Genomic DNA, 19,229 nt, shown 5'->3' on the forward strand with positions numbered 1-19,229 from the left:
CAAATGAATCTATATACAGAAAGACTCACAGACATGGAAAACAAACTTATAGTTACTGAAGGAGAAAGGAGGGAGATAAATTAGGAGTATGGGATTAACAGATACAAATGACTGTACATAAAATAAGCAACAAGGATTTACTCTACAGCACAGGGAACTATATTCAATATCTTATAATAACCTATAATGGAAAATAATCTGAAAAAATATATATAACCGAATCACTTTGTTGTACACCTAAAACTAACACAATATTGCAAATCAACTCTATGTCAAAAAAAATAAAAAATTTAAAAGATTAAAAAAAAACATTTACTGATTTTCAAATCATAGTTTAACACTATCTTGCAGCCAAAAGCAACAAGGAGAAGCATCTTTCTTTCTCCTGCCAGCCAGTGGCTCAGTGCTCCCGGCCCAGCACGCTGAGTGGGAGTGGGAGATCGGGGACCCGTCTCCCCACCTCCTCGTGCTTCTGGGACTGTATAGCTGATGCCCCCTCACATGTGAAAACAATCCCAGGACAGAACCAAACCAGACTCCCACAAGTAAAGTCATAATAAGAAACAAGGGCAGTGGGAAGAGATAGTCATAATGATAAAAGAAAATGTTCTATGCAGTATGCAGAGGAAAGATTTCATAGCACAAAGAAACCATTTCTCCTTTTCAGGGATAAATTCAGACCCTAAGTTTAAAATATAGTTGAACTCAATGACAAGGTTTTAAAACAGACACACAAAATAGCTTTAATTCTTCTCCAAATAGTTCTGCTCAATGTAATTTTGAACAAGGTATTTGAATGGCATATTAAAAATACTTCAGAGCTAAGGGTTTCTTTCTTTCTTCTTCTTTTTTTTTTTTTTTGCGGTACGCGGGCCTCTCACTGCTGTGGCCTCTCCCGTTGCGGAGCACAGGCTCCGGACGCGCAGGCTCAGCGGCCATGGCTCACAAGCCGAGCCGCTCCGCGGCATGTGGGATCTTCCCGGACCGGGGCACGAACCCGCGTCCCCTGCATCGGCAGGCGGACTCTCAACCACTGCACCACCAGGGAAGCCCTATTTCTTTTTTGATATGTAAGTTATTTTGACCAAGACACAGAATCTAATTAAGCTAAACCCTTTAAGCACATTAAACAGTTCTATCTTCCTTCTCATTCTGCAAATATGCTCAAATCTGAAGGCTGGTCTCCTACAAAGTGCAATGTACTGTTGGTTTCTTGGAATACTACTTCATAATGTCACAATTTCCATAAAGAGCCGAAGGGTATTTCTGAAGTCCATTGCAGGTAAGGAGAAAAATCACATGTGGGATGTCCCTCTGGCAGTCCTGTTAGGGGACTTCATGGTAACATCTGTAAAAGGCATTGAGGTGAACAAAGACCTGAATTATATTTTTGAACTCAAGAAATTCACTGCAGTTTTAACGTTGAGCAGATGCGTGACTGTGTCCATAATCTACCGTTAAATCCCTTCAGTTATTTCTAACCAAGGCTCCTAACGTCCGATCAGCTGAATTATAGGGCAGCAGAACTGTGGAAGAACATCATCTGTGGTTTTAGGGTTTTCAGGGGAAAAAAGAGACAGCTCTACTAGAGTCAAGATTGTGGTGGGACTCAGTGAGTTACAGCCTGCTCTCTGTTCCTTTTCGACACTTGGCTCTAAACGGCTCTTCCACGGCCTGGAGCACAGGGAAAGCTCGGCTGGAGGAAAAGGCTTTGTTTGCTGCTTCCCTTCGGGCACACGGGGAGCCGGACAGAAGCTGCATCCAAGGCGACCTTTGGTCTCACCAGGAACAGTCAAATAATTTACCTCTGTGGCAGGTTAATTGCCCTTCCCAAACGGAGCTACCGTCTGTGTCCCAGTGTCTGTTAAATGACCGCAGATGTCCTGTTAGCAGGTGGGAGCGGAGCCCTGGGAAGCATGGCTGTGGAGGGACAAGGATGTGACATTCGAGTTCAGGGGAAATAGCTGTGCGAGCACAACCCAGGGATGTCCAGGACTGTGTGTTTACCGACCCCCTGCTAAGGCTCTCATCCGCGGTAAGAAGATGGCCTCCTTAGAGAGACACCAGCATGAACAGGAAAGTCAGAGAGTGACGAGCTTGCTACAGCAGGTAGAGCCGACGGTGGGCGTTCCCTTGGCCGGTTGTTCCCAATTGGTCCATGTTACTTGGATATGAATCCATTAAAAATGACAGATTCTTGGGCCCTGTCATGGATTAAATGGTACCTCTCCCGGAAAAAGATATGTCCCTGTTGGAATATCTGGACCCTGTGATTGTGACCTTATTGGAAAGAGTCTCTCTTTTTTTTTTTAAAACTTTTTGTTTTATATTGGAGTGTAGTTGATTTGCAATGTTGTGTTAGTTGCAGGTGTACAGCAAAGTGATTCAGTTATACATATACATGTATCCACTCTTTTTCAGATTCTTTTCCCATGTAGGTCATTACAGAATATTGAGCAGAGTTCCTTCTGCCTCAGTGTCCCCGTGTCCATCGCCCTTCCGTTAGGCCTCCGTCACCTCCTGCGACCTCTGCACAGACTGAGCGAGCCTCCCTCTTTCTAATGTCTCGTCTCGTTAATCCAGTCTTCACTTTGCTGCCAGAGTATCTTCAACACAAGTCACCTTCTTTCTTAAGACCTCTCAATGGTACCCTGCCCTGGGAGGAGGAGGTGTAATCTCCCCAGCAAAGGAGCGAACATTTTCCTGACCACAGCCCTTTCTCCTCGTAGCCAGGCTCCATCCCAGCTTTGTTGTGAGGCCCCGGGGAGGCTTCTGGGAGGCAAAAGAAACAGGACAGCAGGCTTGGAGATGGGGCAAGGTTCGGGCAGGGCGACAGGGGGCACCTGGGAGACCAACCCTGGGGCCGCAGCGCTGGGCTGTGAGGGGAAGGCAGAGCTGAGAACCAAAGAGAGGCTCAGGGGCAGGGGGGACGGGAGAGGGGGTGCAGTGGAGGGAAGGAAAGGGGAGCGGGAGAGGGGGTGCAGCGGAAGGAAGGAAAGGGGAGCTCAGGGGGGGCGTGGAAGGGCCGAGAGGAGGCGGCAGGGAGAAGGAGAGCTTCGCCGCTGCGCATCCTTCATGCAGACCCGACCCTCAGCTAAGGTGGGACCACGTGGACATTCCTACCCCACCTTCAGCTGCTTCCCTCCAGGGACCTTACGGTTCAGCCTTCTGATGGCCAACAGCCCCTGGTCACTTCATGCCCCGCTGGGCCCGGCTCATGGAAAAGGTGTCTATTGCAATGCCACCCCCTAATAGATGCTCTTCCTTTCTTTAGTTCCTCAGAATTTGACTTCTCTATTTTTGACATTTTTCTGCTTTATTTTAAAAATCAACTCTTTACTTTTTTAGAGCAGTTTTAAGTTCATAGTAAAGTAGAGGGGAAGGTACAGAGATATTCCACAAACCCCTGTCCCCACGCAGGGTACAGCCTCCCCTGTTATCGACACCCCCAGCAGATGGTACATTTGTCACAACTGATGGACCCACAGTAACACATTCTTATCTCCCAAAGGGTGTAGTTCTCATTAGTGTTTATTTGGAGTAGATTCTGTAGGTTTGGAGAAATGTATGATGACATGTGTCCATCACAGTACCCTGTGGAGTGTTTTCACTGCCCTAAAAATCCTCTGTGTTGCACCTATTCATCCCCCGTGCCTGCCGCAAACCACCCCCCAACTCACCCCCTCAACCCCGGCAACCACTCTTTTTATTGTCTCTATAGTTTTGCCTTTTCCAGAACATTATACAGTTGAAATCATAAAGTATGGAGTCTTTTCAGATTGTCTTCTTTCACTTCGTAAGACGCATTTAAGGCTCCTCCATGTCTTTTCATGGCTGGATAGCTCATTTCGTTTTCGTGCTGACTGATAATCCGTTGTCTGGATGTACCGCAGTTCACTTATCCATTCACCTACTAAAGGACATCTTGGTTGCTTCCAAAACATTGCAGAGGAAAGAACACTTCCGAACTCATTCTATGAGGCTGCCATTACCCTGATACCAAAACCAGACAAAGATACCACACAGGAAGGAAAATTACAGGCCAGTATCACTGACGAACATGGACACAAAAATCCTCAACCAAATATTAGCAAACCAAATCCAACAATACATTAAAGGATCATACACCATGATCAAGTGGGATTTATCCTAGGGATGCAAGGATTTTTCAGTATATGCAAATCATTGTGATACACCATGTTAACAAATTGAAGGAGAAAAACTATATGATCATCTCAATAGATGCAGAAAAAGCTTTTGATAAAATTCAACATCCATTTATGATAAAAACTCTCCAGAAAGTGGGCATAGAGGGAACCTACCTCAACATAATAAAGACCATATTTGACAAACCCATAGCTAACATCATACTCAACGGTGAAACGCTTAAAGCATTTCTTCTAAGATCAGGAACAAGACAAGGATGCCCACGTTTTGGCAATTATGAATAAAGCTGCTGTAAACATCTGTGGGCAAGTTTTTGTGTGGACATAAATTTTCAACTCCTTTGGGTAAATGCCAAACGTGATGGCTGAATTGTGTGGTAAGAATACGTTTTGTAAGAGGTTAGTTTTGTAAGAAACCGCCAAACTGCCTTCCAAAGTGGCTGCACCCTTGTGCGTTCCCACCAGCAATGAATGGAGTTCCTGTTGCTCCACAGCCTCGCCAGCATTTGTTGTTGTCAGTGTTCTGCGTTTTGGCCATTCTATTAGGTGTGAAGTGGTGTCTCAATTTGTTTTTAATTTGAATTTCGCTGATGACATAGGATGTGGAGCATCTTTTCATATGCGTATTTGCCATCTGTCTGCTTTAGTTTTCAATCCTTTGTTTACATTTTTGTTTCTATATGCTGGCGCTTGCTACAGGGCTAGTTGGGACTGTGGGGGTTTGTCACTCTTGATCTCAATGTGTCTTTCACTTACTGAGTGTTTAGTATGTGCAGCACAGTGAGATGATCTATACTAATGAATTCATATGTTGTCCTCAAAATAGAGGATGCCTTTTCCTTTATTCAAGTCTTTTTCTTTTAATATCCTTCAGTAGAACGTTAAATTGTTCTTTATGAAGTTCTTGTGTGCTTCTTTTTTTTTTTTTTTTTTTTTGCGGTACGCGGGCCTCTCACTGTTGTGGCCTCTCCCGTTGCGGAGCACAGGCTCCGGACGCGCAGGCTTAGCGGCCATGCCTCACGGGCCCAGCCGCTCCGCGGCATGTGGGATCTTCCCGGACCGGGGCACGAACCTGTGTCCCTTGCATCGGCAGGCGGACTCCCAACCACCGCGCCAACAGGGAAGCCCATCTTGTGTGCTTCTTGATATGTTTCTTCCTAGGTGTTTTCTAAGCACTTTACACGTAATTATCAAAAGAAATTGTGAGATAGGCACTATTATTATTCCATTTTACAGAGAAGTAAATTACGTATCACACAATGGTGGGCAAAATTGGGACTTTAAAACTCAGTTAAGATTTTCTGAGTCCGGAGCCCAAATGCTTGATCATAAAACGAAATAGCTTTTTAAGAAAAGTAGATTGAGTCCTTGGACCTACTCACTGCAAATAAGAAAACAAAATTTTGAGCAGCTGCTTTGAGAATAAAATGGGGTCCTGGTGCAAGATCGTTAGCAAGATCGGTGGGATTCCCGGTGTCACTTAACTGACTTAATGAAATGACACATTTCTAATTCTATGCTTCTTCCAATTGGTGAGACACATCCTCACCTCTCCTGATCCAGTGACACCCACAAGATCTATCTTGCCCAATTTAAATCAGGAAGAAGGAACATAGATGTTTGTAAGTCTTTATTACAGTCTGTTAAGGAGCAAATAGGGAGAAGATGGAGAAATGGAGGAGGGAGGAGGGAGGCTGGAGAGAATAGAGACAGAGAGTCGGAGAGTGATGGAGAGAAGGGGACACACTGAGGAAGAATGTGGGGGAAACTGAGGCTTGATGGGTTTTAAACGAGAGTTAGAGACTGCATCCTGCCATTTCCCCAGGGCATGAGCTTCTGTGCGAAGTCGCCTGGTTATTGGAGTGTGTGGCCCCTGTGTGCTTCCCTCCCTGGAATCCCGAATCTCTAGTCCAGCCTCTAGAAGTCTGCAGGTGCTCTTTGTATAGGAGGAGTGTCAGCAGCCCACTTAGAACACGTCCTCGGGGCTACAACCACAGGAACCAAATCAAGAACGCTTCAAAGGCCGGAAGCAATCAGGCCACGGGCTGCACTCCTGTCCCCCACTGTTAGAGCGTAAGGCGAGCCCTGCAAGAGTGGTAGCTGCCAGGTGGCATCACTAATGAGAAGCTGGGCACACGCATTGGCATGCCCCGGTTACATAGATTAGCACTAAAATACATCAGTATTAATAATAACACAAACAAATGATGCCGTCATGCTCGATAAAGACAAAAATTAACATTTTTATAACTCTGACATGAAAAACAATAAGCCTATTACAATCCGATTATTTGAAACTACTTGAAATGACATATTATTTTTATGTATTATGTCCATTTTGTACAAGTGTAGGTTAAATACAATTGATACCAATGACTGTGACACTTAGCTTAATAGGTTTATGGTTTTTATCTGAATCGTTTCTAAACAAAATTGGCAGCATTTACTGGCAGCCCATCACACACGGTGGCTTCTTGGGAAAACGTAATAGCTGGTTTTCATCATCTGTGCCCGTTTGGGTCCTTGTGAAGTCAGTACATGGTCCTTTAGTGTCTCCTCTGTAGGCAGAAATCCATGTGCCTCGCTCAGCACACATTTGTTTTATACTGTTTACTTCTCTCTGAAACAGTGCTGACAGTTTTGCTTAAATAAATGAACATTCCCATTGCCACGTTCTCATGTGGCAGGAACAGTACGTGAATGTGAACAGTGGGTTCTCATAAACGAGGCTCCCCTGGACCGAAGCATCATTACTGACAAGTCATTTGATTCTTCTCTTCATTGTTGTGCTGCCTCCTTCCCGTAATTCGATGCTACAACACCTATCAAATACAACGTGAGCAATACATGCCCCGATTGATACCGATTGCCTGCAGTAAAGTCAGGATTCTCCAGCTGAGGAATTTGACCTTTTCAACTAACTTTTCGTTTCGGCATGCTTCCTTTTATTATTATTTTTTAAATGGCTCAGATCTTAATCAATGGAAATGACACATGTTAAACATCTCATGAGGTCTTTGCATTGCTGTTAACTGTTTTTTAAAAAAAATAAATTAATTTAATTAATAAATTATTTTAATTATTAATTTAAATTAAACAAATTAATTAATTAATTTTAGCTGCGTTGGGTCTTCATCGCCGCGTGCCGGCTTTCTCTAGTTGTGGCGAGCGGGGGCTACTCTTCGTTGTGGTGCGCGGGCTGCTCATTGCGGTGGCTTCTCTTGTTGCAGAGCACGGGCTCTAGGCGCACGGGCTTCAGTAGTTGTGGCTCACGGGCTTCAGTAGCTGTGACTCGCGGGCTCTAGAGCGCAGGCTCAGTAGTTGTGGAGCACGGGCTTAGTTGCTCCGCGGCATGTGGCATGTGGGATCTTCCCAGACCAGGGCTCGAACTCGTGTCCCCTGCATTGGCAGGCGTATTCTTAACCCCTGCGCCACCAGGGAAGTCCCCTGTTAACTGTTTTTAACAAAAGTTTGCCATTAATTCCATGAAGAAGGGGAGAGGACAGAAAGAGGAGAAGGAGAGGCATTTTATAATTTACCAGAGATCTTATTAGTATGATGGTTGTAAACTAGAAGCACTGACTAATTTTTTCTAGGTTGGGTGGGGGATTTGGAGATGGGATGTTGGTGGAAGAGGGACAGAGGACCTCCGCAAGTTGTCTGGGTGTCAGGGGAGATGGGGGGCACCTTCCTTACAAGCTCTGTGTAAATCACTGAGTGCTGGCAGCATCACATGCCTTGTGGTGAGAAGAGGGGTGGCCCTGGGATGCCACCTTGCACAGTCCGTGGATAATTGCAGAATATCCAACAAGTCTGGTTAATGCCAATGGTTATTCTGAGCTGCTTATGTTGGAGTTTTTGAGTAAATAGTTACACAATTTTCACTGCAAAGAAATGTTTTACCACAAAAACGTTCTTTTCTAAAAGTGCACAAAACACCTTAGGGTCAAATCAATAGACATGAATCAAAGCATTTATTTACTGTGGTTCTACTAACTATTTGATCAAAATATTACTTTCTTTTCTTTGCATTTTTGTTTTATCATATTATGAAGTAAGTGGTTTTACAAGTTGGTTGTTCCATGAACCATCTTTTGCTGGAGTGTGTGTGTGTGTGTGTGTGTGTGTGTGTGTGTGTGTGTTCTGAAGAGGAATTCTGTTTTCCTTTTTCCAACCCTGCTCCTAGAGGAATTTCAATCTTTTAAAGGCATTAGATTTATGTTATTTTGGTTGTTATTTTGTTTTACTGGTGCAGGAATGCTCTGGACTGTGACAAGACTGCAGCCATAATTTTTGCAGTCTTCTGTTTCCTAGAGCTGGCATACTAGGACTTCAGCAGCTTTTAAAGTCACCCTCTGAGAATTGTGTTGCCTGTTTTAGAGGTATCTATAGATGCTTCTAAGGCTTAGTTTTAATAGAACTTTTGAAAACCTACTATCGTCCAAATACTCTAAGAACTGACGGTACCAAAATGAAAATGGTACCTGCTCTGTCTACCATCTAAACCTAAAGGGAAGACGAGATCCTCCAATAGCTGCAGTCTAACCAGCTGCCGGCTGCTGAGGAAGTGCCTTCCGCACCAGCACATGGGATCCTTATAAAAACCTTACGAGGTGCTATTACTGTCCTCATTTGAGAGACGAGGAAACTGAATTGCAAAGAGGTAAAGAAATGGGAAAGGCAGCATCAGGTTAAATGCTTAGGACGTGAGTCAGACCAACCCGTCCGTATCCCAGGCTCCGAGGTCACACAGAGTGGATGAGCTCGAGCCCCTTGCTGCTGTAGCAGATGCTCTTGGCTGCTCCTGAATGCTGGGCCCCGGAAGATAAGTCCACATTGTGAACATTACCCTATAAGGCCCAAGGTGTGAATAAGTTGAGGATCTTGAGGGGGTGAGTTCATCCCGGATTACGCGGTTCAGTGGGTGGAGCGTGATTTGGCCCCAGGCTTCCTGTTCCTGGAGGTCTCGTCCTGACTTTTCTCGTATGATGAGTCCAGTGTTCGCCAGCCCCATGACCTTCGCTTGGACCATTTCCCTAGCCGTGCTCCCTCTATTGTCGCTGTCCCCTGCTTTGGTTGGCATATAGTGTATATGTCCTTTCTGAGATACTATGAGGGTCTGGGAGGCGCAAAGGAAGGTGAAACAAAGTGGGAATCAGAAGAGGTTGGTCCCAATCCCCTAGTGGGTAGCGACCCCTCGCTCTTGTTCTGCATCAGGTGGACCCAGCAGGTGTTACAAGACTCTAAAAGGTTGAATGGATGAGTGAGAAATCCTATTCCTGGTTCCCAACGAACAATAAAGCCCCATATTCCCCATCAGTAAAACTAGAGCCCCTAGTCAGCCCCCTATACCTGTGAGGACCTAAGGAGAGAATGTCTGGCAAGAGGTGCTTCTGGTGGGCTTCCCTGGTGGCGCAGTGGTTGAGAGTCCGCCTGCCGATGCAGGGGACACAGGTTCGTGCCCTGGTCCGGGAGGACCCCGTGTGCCGTGAAGCGGCTGGGCCCATGAGCCATGGCCGCTGAGCCTGCACGTCCAGAGCCTGTGCTCCGCAACGGGAGAGGCCACAGCAGTGAGAGGCCTCCGTACCACAAAAAAAAGAGGTGTTTCTGGCTTTGCAGACACACGGCCGGGACTGCAGGAGATTTGGCAGTCTACTTCTTTGTGTGCTGTAAATGCACTGTCAATAATTATGGGGCAAAAATAATGCCTTGTGACCCCAAGGAATTTTATGGAATGCTGTAGAAGGCTTTTGAAACTGCCACTGAGGGGAGGAAAAATCCTACCCTGCCAAAGACTGGCCTGATTAAGCATTAAGAAAATTCCAAGTGCCTGAGAATGTTTAGTAGCAAAACACACATAACCTTCTTAAAACAGTCTACCAGTGAAACTTTGGAACTTAAGGGTCTGAAGGAGTGGCCCCGTGGAGTCTGAGCTGGTCCAGGGTGGCTGGACTAGGCTTGGGGGAGGGGGGATGAGGGGGAGGGGACTGAGGCAGAGTACTGGGACCTGATGGGATTTACCGTTTTCAGGGCATCTGGGAATCACTGAAGGATGTGAGTGGGCACAGGGCGCAATCAGACCAGAGTTTAGAAAGCGGCTCTTGTGCCATGAGGAGGGAGATTAGTTGGGGAGAGACAAGGGGCAGAGACTGGTGTGGAAGCCGATTCTAACTTCCTGGCCGAAGGCCTCTGGGAGCACCCAGCACACAGGGGTGGTGGGAACAGGGAGTAGGGGATGGATTAAAACTAATGTATGCAGGAAGGAGAAAAAGGTGTAGCCGAAATGGTAAAATTAGATACAAGTTAGGCTACTGAAAGAACACAATGTTATTATAGTGGAGAAGAGCAGAAAACAGGGTTTTGACCTATCTGTATACTAATGCATAGTCTGGGGAGGCTTGAGGATTTAGGGTAATAAGGCAGATAAACTCTAAGGCTGAGACTAGGCTAAGGACACACTCAGGCCGTCTTCCAGGCTGCAGATGTCCTACTGTGTCCTCACTTGGGGGAGAGGTGAAGGAGCTCTGTGGGGTCCCTTTTTTTTTTTTGGTCGTAACAAAAAAAGTTTTATTAGAAAATGTGGGGTCCCTTTTATAGGACACCAATCCCATTCACGAGGGCTCCACCCTCATGACCTAATCACCTCCCAAAGCACCCCCCCCCCCGCCCCCTGGGGCTTAGAATTTCAACATATGAATTTTGCAGGGAGACAACCATTAAGACCGTAACTGAGATTGCATACCACAGTATTTTAAAAATCATCTTTCCACCCAAACTTGCCAGGTTTCTGCTCTTATGTATCCTGTACTTGGCTCTGGGTACATGGGACAGAACGAGGTCTGATAACACTAAGGTACCTGCAGAGGCCCACACACCTGGTGAGAGCCCAGGTCCACCCAACTTAGAGCGTGCACGTGTCCTACCGTGCACAAGTACCCCAACTCACAGAGGGGGAAACATGAGACAAACTAGATTACTAAAAACCATGCAACGTTGGGCTTCCCTGGTGGTGCAGTGGTTGAGAGTCCGCCTGCCGATGCAGGGGACGCGGGTTCGTGCCCCGGTCCGGGAAGATCCCACATGCCGCGGAGCGGCTGGGCCCGTGAGCCATGGCCGCTGAGCCTACGCGTCCGGAGCCTCTGCCCCACAACGGGAGAGGCCGCAACAGTGAGAGGCCCACGTACCGCAAAAAGAAAAAACAGAAAAACAACAAATAAAAAACATGCAACGCGTACACCTATCTATGATAATTTTGGAGAGTGTATCACTTGGTTCCCTATATTTCTCAAATATTTTCAAGTGTTTCTCAAGTCAGATTCCAAAATATGTGGAAGGAAGCTGCTTCTGACATCTTTCTGTTAGTTTCAATTTTATTTCACAGACTTTTTACAGTTATACAACATGAAAAAGCATTAAATACCTCTATTTTCTTATTTACGTGGTGTAAAATTTTTAATAACAAAAATTTCTTATAATAAAAGATGATGTTAAGTACAGCAGAAACACCGCTCATGATCAGCAATTCAATGATTTAACATAAGGTGTGCTCTATTTCATGATTTTTCACTGTACAAGAAAACCTCTAATTCAGTTTGTCTAAATGCAACAACTACCCAGTTGCCTTCACTTTTATGAGCTACACTCCTTCCTGTTTTATTCGAAATAGACTCTGGAAGAGGGCTGTGAAGATCAGAGCCTTCATGTGCATTTTTCCACATCCGTAAGGAAACACGTGGTTGCTTGTTCTTTTAATTGTCTTAAGATCGATTATCTTCAATGACAATAGTTCTTCTAGAATATGGTTCAAGTTCTACAAATATATATTGAAATTCATATTCGCCACTTTCTGGGTTCTGGAAAAAAACAATGAGTATCAAGGTGCTGCCCTGCTCTTTGGCACTTTACGTTGAGTCTGCGTTCAAGAAACCCCATCCCCACACGATCTCACCTCTTTCACTTCAAGATGGACAGTTCCTTGCTTCCCGGGCTCGGAGCCCTGGATGTAGAATTTCACACGCATGTGTTTCAGCCCATCTTTTACGTATTCAATAAAACTGTCAAGACAATGAAAACACACAAGCCTGAATTCCTCCCACTTAAACATCACCCCAAGCTCTCAAATCCAAGCCGCCTGCAGTACCTGACGTGCTGCCTTCTGCCACGTCTCGTCATCTCCCCATAGCCTTTAAGGGGCTCGCCGAAGACACTTAGCACCTGCAAAGTAAGGTGACGCTTCCTCAGTCAGGGCTACTTTTTTTAAGCTTCCTAGGGAAATATTTTCTGACAAACTGAGTGGTTTATTTTAGAAAAAAAAAAAAAGCCTGGGACTCTTTCAAAATGATATCTCCAATGATAAGAAAACTGGGAAAAGAGTTATTATGCAAAAATCATCCCATAATTAACACTCAAACTTTTCATGCACAGAGAATGAAATAGGTAACTTTATGGTGTTACTTGTAGTTTCAGAACAGTTAGGCTGAAGTGGAGCTGTTTCTACTCCCCTTTTACAAAAAGAAACACGATGTAACAAAGTGTTCAAATATTTAAATGTCTGAACATTTTTAGTGAAATTTACCCAATGGGGTCTAATACTAAAAGCTATGAGATCAAAATAATTTTTTAGTTATTAAATACACAAATAAAAACAAGTAATGATTTATTTAAAACAAACCAGATCTAGAGGTAGGAATCCATTATTCCCAATGGGAGAACTCACAATGAAGTGTAAATGTAATTTTTACTGAATTTAAAATGCAAATACTTCGGAACCTTTTCAAAAAAACAGAAATGTGATATCAAACTAAAACAAATATTGCTTCAACTCTGGAAATTTTTCTTATTTGGTCTGTTGGGCATCTTCAGTATCAAAATTTTCAGGCACATATAGAGACTAATATGTAAGATGAGACATATTTAAGAACTGTGTAGCTGAAACGATTGTTCAAATAATTTAATAGATTAAACATGTCTGTATCAAAACATAAGTATTTTCTATTTCTCAACCAAGCAAAGTGCCTGGCAAACAACAGGCCCCTAATAAATCCTAACAAAATCGAACTGTTGAAGTTTAATTATTCTTCATAGAGCTCTTTTAGGCGGCAAATTAAGTTATGACCTTAATAATACCTCGCTCTCTGTGTTTATTCTGTGAAGTTCTGTTTTGTTCAAAATGCTGAAGATCTATGAAAGACCGAGTTTGTGAATAACACAGCAACTCTTCCTCTCTTCTTAGAGATGCGCCCTGACATGTAATTATGCTACTGCTCGTGTTTATTTCTGGAACCTGTAAAGGGTTTCTTGTCAGGGGTAATTAGGACCCCCAATAACTCTAATGGGAACCTCCTTTACTCCCTGCTGAGTTTCAACTTACTCAGAGGGACACCTCCCCCTCTGCCTTCTCCTCCACAGTTCTCAGACTGCCCTGAGTCCAGGAAAAAGAAAGATGCCAGAGGCCTTAGCTCCTGCCGTTTGCACCCTGACAAGATTAGAGACACTCATGGAGCATTTGGAGGTGGTGCCCCAGGGAAACCCAGGGCAGGGCATGGATGCTGAGAGGATCTGCGGGTTCCAAAGCTTCCCCTCCCCAGGGGCCTCACGGCTGTTTCTCTGACATTTACTCCCTGGTCTGTGTGAGAAGCAGCCCTGATATTTATGATGCCACCTGCCACTTTCTTTCAAAGTACAAGAATTAAGATGTCAATGAGTAAGATGTTTCAGTGCCAACGTTTTCCACCCAGGAGTAAAATCTGGAACTGCACGGGCTACACGCACTTTCTCTCTGTGACTGGAAAGCCTTATGAAAAGCTTCCTCTGGACGGGATCCTTAAAAGAATGGAGGCGGCTTTTCCACATCTGCATCCTCCAGGGCGTGGCTCAGGCAGGCTGTGCTTAAGAGCCTAAGTGTGGAATCACCCAAACTGGGATTGAGGTTCTGGCTCTCCCTCTTACCGGTTCAGTCATCTTAGTGGAGTTACTTAATCTCTTTAAATATCAGTTTCCTTCTGCAAACAGGATAATAGTAGCACCCAACACAAGTGGTTCTTGTGAGACTCAATAAAGACGATGTGCTCCAACACTGAGCAGAGTGCTTGGTGCATAATGTGCTCTCAATAAGCATCAACAGTTACTATTATGATCACAAGATCATGAATCAGGGTTTTAAAAAGACTAGTGAGTTTAATACTCTGGTATATTCTAAACATTTATTATTGATGACAACTAGTACAACGACTCTCTTGTACCCTTAGGATGGAAACACCGCCGCATGGACCTTTGGGTGCTACTCGTAATCAAAGCATTTCAAGTACAGAACAAAGAGCTAATAACGTAATCACAATCCAACCACTACGGTTTTATTATTATATAAATCCACTAGTCTCAGAACTAGCACGTGACCTCTGCCTGCCCCTCCCACCACCACATTCCTCTCCCTGATCAGAGTCTGTGTAACGCAATCTTGAGGACTAACCTCGGGATTTAATCTGCATTTTTCTAGGGCTTTCCCATATATCTTATTAGGACTGGATGAAGAAAAGAGTTCTCTGAAGATCGTGTAAAACAAGCCACCTGAAAATCAAAGAAAAAGCTCAAGCAAAGCGAGAGCGAGACAAATGGAAAATGAAAAAGATATTCAGGGGTTTTATACTTGCTGTGTTTTCAACCTGTAATGGTGATTCCAATAAGCACCACTATTAAATAGGTAAAATCTCTTCCAGCTTCTTTCACTGTAAAGAGAAAACACCACTGGTTACATGTGTGCCGGACGTCAGCAGGGATGCTTCTGGCTTCAGGATCTCTAGCAGGTGAGACGTGGGCTCAGGACCTAATGAGGGGGTCGGTACATGTTCTGGAGCAGCTATTGTCAAATCTCTGTGAATCAGGACCACCTGAAGAAACTTTCTGAAAGAACCGCGGCAGGATTCTGGGAGCAGGGCTTAGGAATCGAATCTTTACTTTAGGTGGCGTTATGATTTTAATGCCTCCTTATTGTCTAAGATGAGGAAACCCTCTGAACAAGTGATCCAGTCCCTCTGAGTGGAAACAACAGTCCTTGATTAGGCACCACTGGATACGGTCTGCTGTTCACACAGTAAGAGACCTGTTGGCTTTGTCAGCTGCAGTCAAAATGGGCCTCGACCCTCAACAGTCAGTGACCTTCCCAGCCTGCCACCCTGCTGGCTGTGAAACAACAAAACAGAACTGAATTTAGAACAGGACTTTGCTTGGCCAGGCAGATTTGTGAATCGAACTGCTTTAGAAAATGAAGAACCTGCACAGATACTGCACTATCTTTTTTTTTTAAATAACCCATCTCATTCTATTCTCTACCGAGGTCACAAAACACACTTAATGAGCAGTAACTGCCCGCTGTGAGCCCGGCGGCACGCTGAGAACACGGCACCCCGCGCTGGTCAGGAGCCGCGACGTTCCCTGTGACCCAGATCAGGCCTTTGCCCCAACACCTTTGCTCCCGATTCCTGCCCGGCACACTCACTGCTGCTTCGCTTAGGCTCTCGGGAAGGCTCTTCCCCGTTTATTCAACCACAAACATCGACTGTATGTACTACGTGCAAAGCCCGCACCGAGTATCACTCAGCCCACGCGTTCTCGAAGTTTAAGCATCATGTTATTCTTCAGCAGAAGCTGCTCATCGTCTACCTTCCTCTTCTTGACCCTTTCAGACCGTATACTTTCACACAGAACCCCTCCTGCCATCTGTCTCTGCAATGAGGGGTGTTGTGGTGACCACCCACGTGCTTCCCGCAGGACCGAGGCTCCCGTCACCCCCGGTGCGGGGAGCTGACATGGCTTCTGGCTGGCGGAATCCCTGCATCCAAGGCCCTGGCCCTCCCCACACCCAGTGCCTGGCTGGTGCCCAAGCCCCACACCTTGAGATGAGAGGACTGCAAGGGCCAGCCCAGCCCCCGAGCTCCTGCAGGACCGGCGGAGGCCCTATCGCAAACGCCCCGTGCTTCAGCTTCTCCCTCAGCCCAGCCCAGCCTCCCCACGGGAGGCCCCCAAACCTCCTGCCCACAGACCCCACTGAGTCTGCTTCCCTGGAATTCGCCCTACGACGGGACTACAGGAGTGGTCCTAGGAAGCAGCTCCAAACTGGGATTTTGGAGCTGGATCACTGGCCACCGGCTGGCCTCGAGGACTCGTCCCTGGTGGCAGGAGGAGCTGAGGCCCGGCAGGGAGTGGTCGCACAACTGCCGCGGCTCTCACCGCTGGTGGCCTGGAGCACCGGTGGGAGGGAGTGCACTGATGGGTGTTGCGTTTTGGGAATTTAGGGGGAATAAGCAATTATAAGGACTCGGACTGGATGGCTGTGGTAGCGGGCTGCCAATGCGCTGGAGAAAGGTAGTGAGAGGACGAGGTAACTGATCACCAATGAAGGTCAAGTGTGAAAGTCAGACGCCTCCTCCACAGCAAAACAGGAGACTCCTTTGTTGCACCCAGAGAGGGCAGAAAAAGCTGAGGACCAGGCCCAGGGCAAAAGAGTAGCAGAGAGGCTGGACTCTCACCCCACCAGGTCTCTTGTGCCAAGGCCAAGGTCGTGACTTGGGAAGAGAGGGAGCCTGCAGCTTGGCAAGGGGGTATCAAGGCTGACGCACTCCAGAATCTTGAGTCCACAGGTTCTCCTGAACCCTCCGGCGTGAAGCAGCAGCTCATGCCTCCCAGTTAAAGGCTAGCTCTTCTTCCTCCTTGAAGACCTGGCGGGGGCTTCCATCTAGCGAGACATGTGCTCTGGCCAGGTTACAACATAACTGGGAGGAAAGAGGAAACAGGCCATCCCCAAAGAGGCTGGAAGCCCCACCAGCAGAGCCGGCTGTATCCTAACGGCAGCGTGAAGGGTCACAGAATACAGAACTGGACAAGTGAGAGGAGATCAACAGGGGCAGTACTCTCCTCTGAGCAAAAACTCAAGTCTGACAAGCAGCCTGGGAGCTGGTGCATGGCTACGTTCGCTCTTGCAAAGATGAGCGTGATCCACATTAAGTGAAGTAAAAATGACAGAACTGCCATGGCAAACTATGGGCACGCTACAGTGGGTATAATACACCGAGGGCAAAATCCACCAGCCGACTGTCCTGTAGGAGGGCCTGGAAAACACTTCACATCGTTACAGAACAAAGCGCCCTGACGCCACGGGGACGGCCGTGGCATTGAAGCCAGGTGGGAGCAACCATGATAATGAACGGCTCAATTTCTGGACGTGAATCAGTCTTCAGACCTGGAATCCATTTACCGAAGGAAGACCAGCCTCTATACTGAGCAAGTATATGTGATTCCCCTCGTCCTTCACCTGAGCCCTACGGCCATTCACTTGGTGACTGTATGCTGGAAAAGGGGGACACCCAAACACTTCAAGGTCTGCTGGACAGAGTCTGAGCTGACATCAATACCCCAAGGAGTCATTATGGTCCCTCTGTTATGTACGTATGGTGGCTGTATAATAAAGAGCCTGGCTTGTAAAAGGTTCACAGCTGGGCCATGGACTTACGTGGCAGTCATTTCCCTGATTCCCAACGTATAACTGGAATGGACATTCTCAGTAATTGGCAACAACAGTCCCTACTTTAGTTCCCTTGAGGCAGATTAAAAGCTACCATAATGGGTAAAGTCCAATGAAAGCCTGTGAAACTGCCTCTTACTGACCAAAATAGTAAATCAAAAGCAGTATCACATCTAAGGGGGAATGCCAGAGGCAGTGCTATTCTGAAAGACTAAAGATACAGGAGTGGTTGTCCTGGATATCAGAAAACTGAGACTGGAAAAATCTGCATTCAATTTTTAGTTGTGTGAAATTGGGGAAATATGCCTTATACATACTAATGAGTACTAATGTCTGTCTGAAACAGTAAATTTGAGGCTCAAATGAGATGAACTAACATCTGGGAAATCTACTTGTTTATTATAAAGTTCTAAACAATGGTTAAGTTTTATATAGCTGTCACCAAACTAAGAAAAGTTGAGAAAAATTTTATAGACATAATTCAGCAAAGTTATATCAAAACCAACTTTCAAATCTGAGTTCAGATCTGTGAAGAAAATTGTGGGCCTGTATTCTCTGGTTCTAAACTGTGTTTAACGGTTCTACCTTTTAATTTGTGTGAACTGTTTATTCTTAGCACTGAACTTGTGTAAAAGGGCGCTGGCAGCCCTCATCACGTTTGCTGAAAGACTGACCGTTACAGGGACTTCCCTTTTACCTTTCTGTGACGTTGAGATGGCGGTTTTCCCGCTCTGACTTCTGTGCACAGACACTTGTTTGCTGCCGTCCTCCTTCGCTCTCTGCGGGCTCTGTCCTTGCGTCCAGATGGTTTTCTGGGTGACTCCCAAAAGACACCTAGGTCGCACCGTTCTCTTCTGCTCTTGCGGCTCCCATCTCCAATTGGGCTCAGTCTTCAAGCACGCTTTGTTAAGTACAAAGTGTGCCAAAAACAACCGCTCCCCCGAGGACCTGTGCAGCTTCTCCGTACACCGTACAGCTCGTAGGAAAGTACAAATCATGTTCCCGGAAAGCCGCTCCGCTTAGGGAAGATGCCAGCTGTGACGAGTAAACCTTCACTACCCACCACACACCCAGCCGGACGCGGACTCCAGTCCTCGCGTTCACACCGATAATTCTGGCTCCAGCAACGTAAATCAAGATAAAGTCTCCCGAAAAGAGTTGATGTCCTCCTTCCCTTCGGCCCTCTTTTTACTGGAATTAAAGTGATTTGATTACTTTCTATGCTGACATTCACCCCATCCCCGTCAGGCCTTTGCAAAGCAACCGGGGAAACCCCTAGGAGTCCTGGGAATAGTAGTTTGAGGGCGTCACTTCTCCCAGAGTTGCCGCAGCGGGGAAGGCACAAGGACCACATCTCCCACAGTGCAAGGCGACCAGAGCGCGCGCTGACCTCTCGCCGCCTCCCAGACTCCCCTGCGCGGGCCCCTGCGCACGCGCCGCAGTACCTGGCGCGACAAGAAGGCGGGGCCATGTTGGTGGTGGCGGGGTTTGTGCCCCTGGCGCTAATTCAAATAGAACTTGCAAAAGTCAATTTAGCAATTATAAAC

General features: G+C 46.2%; 1 protein-coding gene across 1 annotated transcript; it reads right to left on the bottom strand.

Moving 5' to 3' along the window:
- Positions 1-11,518: 11,518 nt before the first annotated feature.
- Positions 11,519-18,941, bottom strand: TIMM21 (translocase of inner mitochondrial membrane 21). The gene is made up of 6 exons (XM_060121186.1): positions 18,380-18,941; positions 14,828-14,890; positions 14,635-14,732; positions 12,307-12,380; positions 12,115-12,220; positions 11,519-12,019 (listed from the first exon to the last, which is right to left on the bottom strand). Exons 1-6 carry the CDS (start codon positions 18,678-18,680, stop codon positions 11,924-11,926), a joined length of 738 nt encoding a protein of 245 aa, XP_059977169.1. The 5' UTR covers positions 18,681-18,941; the 3' UTR covers positions 11,519-11,923.
- Between the last annotated feature and the right edge of the window lie 288 nt (positions 18,942-19,229).

This window comes from Lagenorhynchus albirostris, chromosome 14 (genome assembly GCF_949774975.1).
Source record: "Lagenorhynchus albirostris chromosome 14, mLagAlb1.1, whole genome shotgun sequence".
NCBI classification, from domain to species: domain Eukaryota; kingdom Metazoa; phylum Chordata; class Mammalia; order Artiodactyla; family Delphinidae; genus Lagenorhynchus; species Lagenorhynchus albirostris.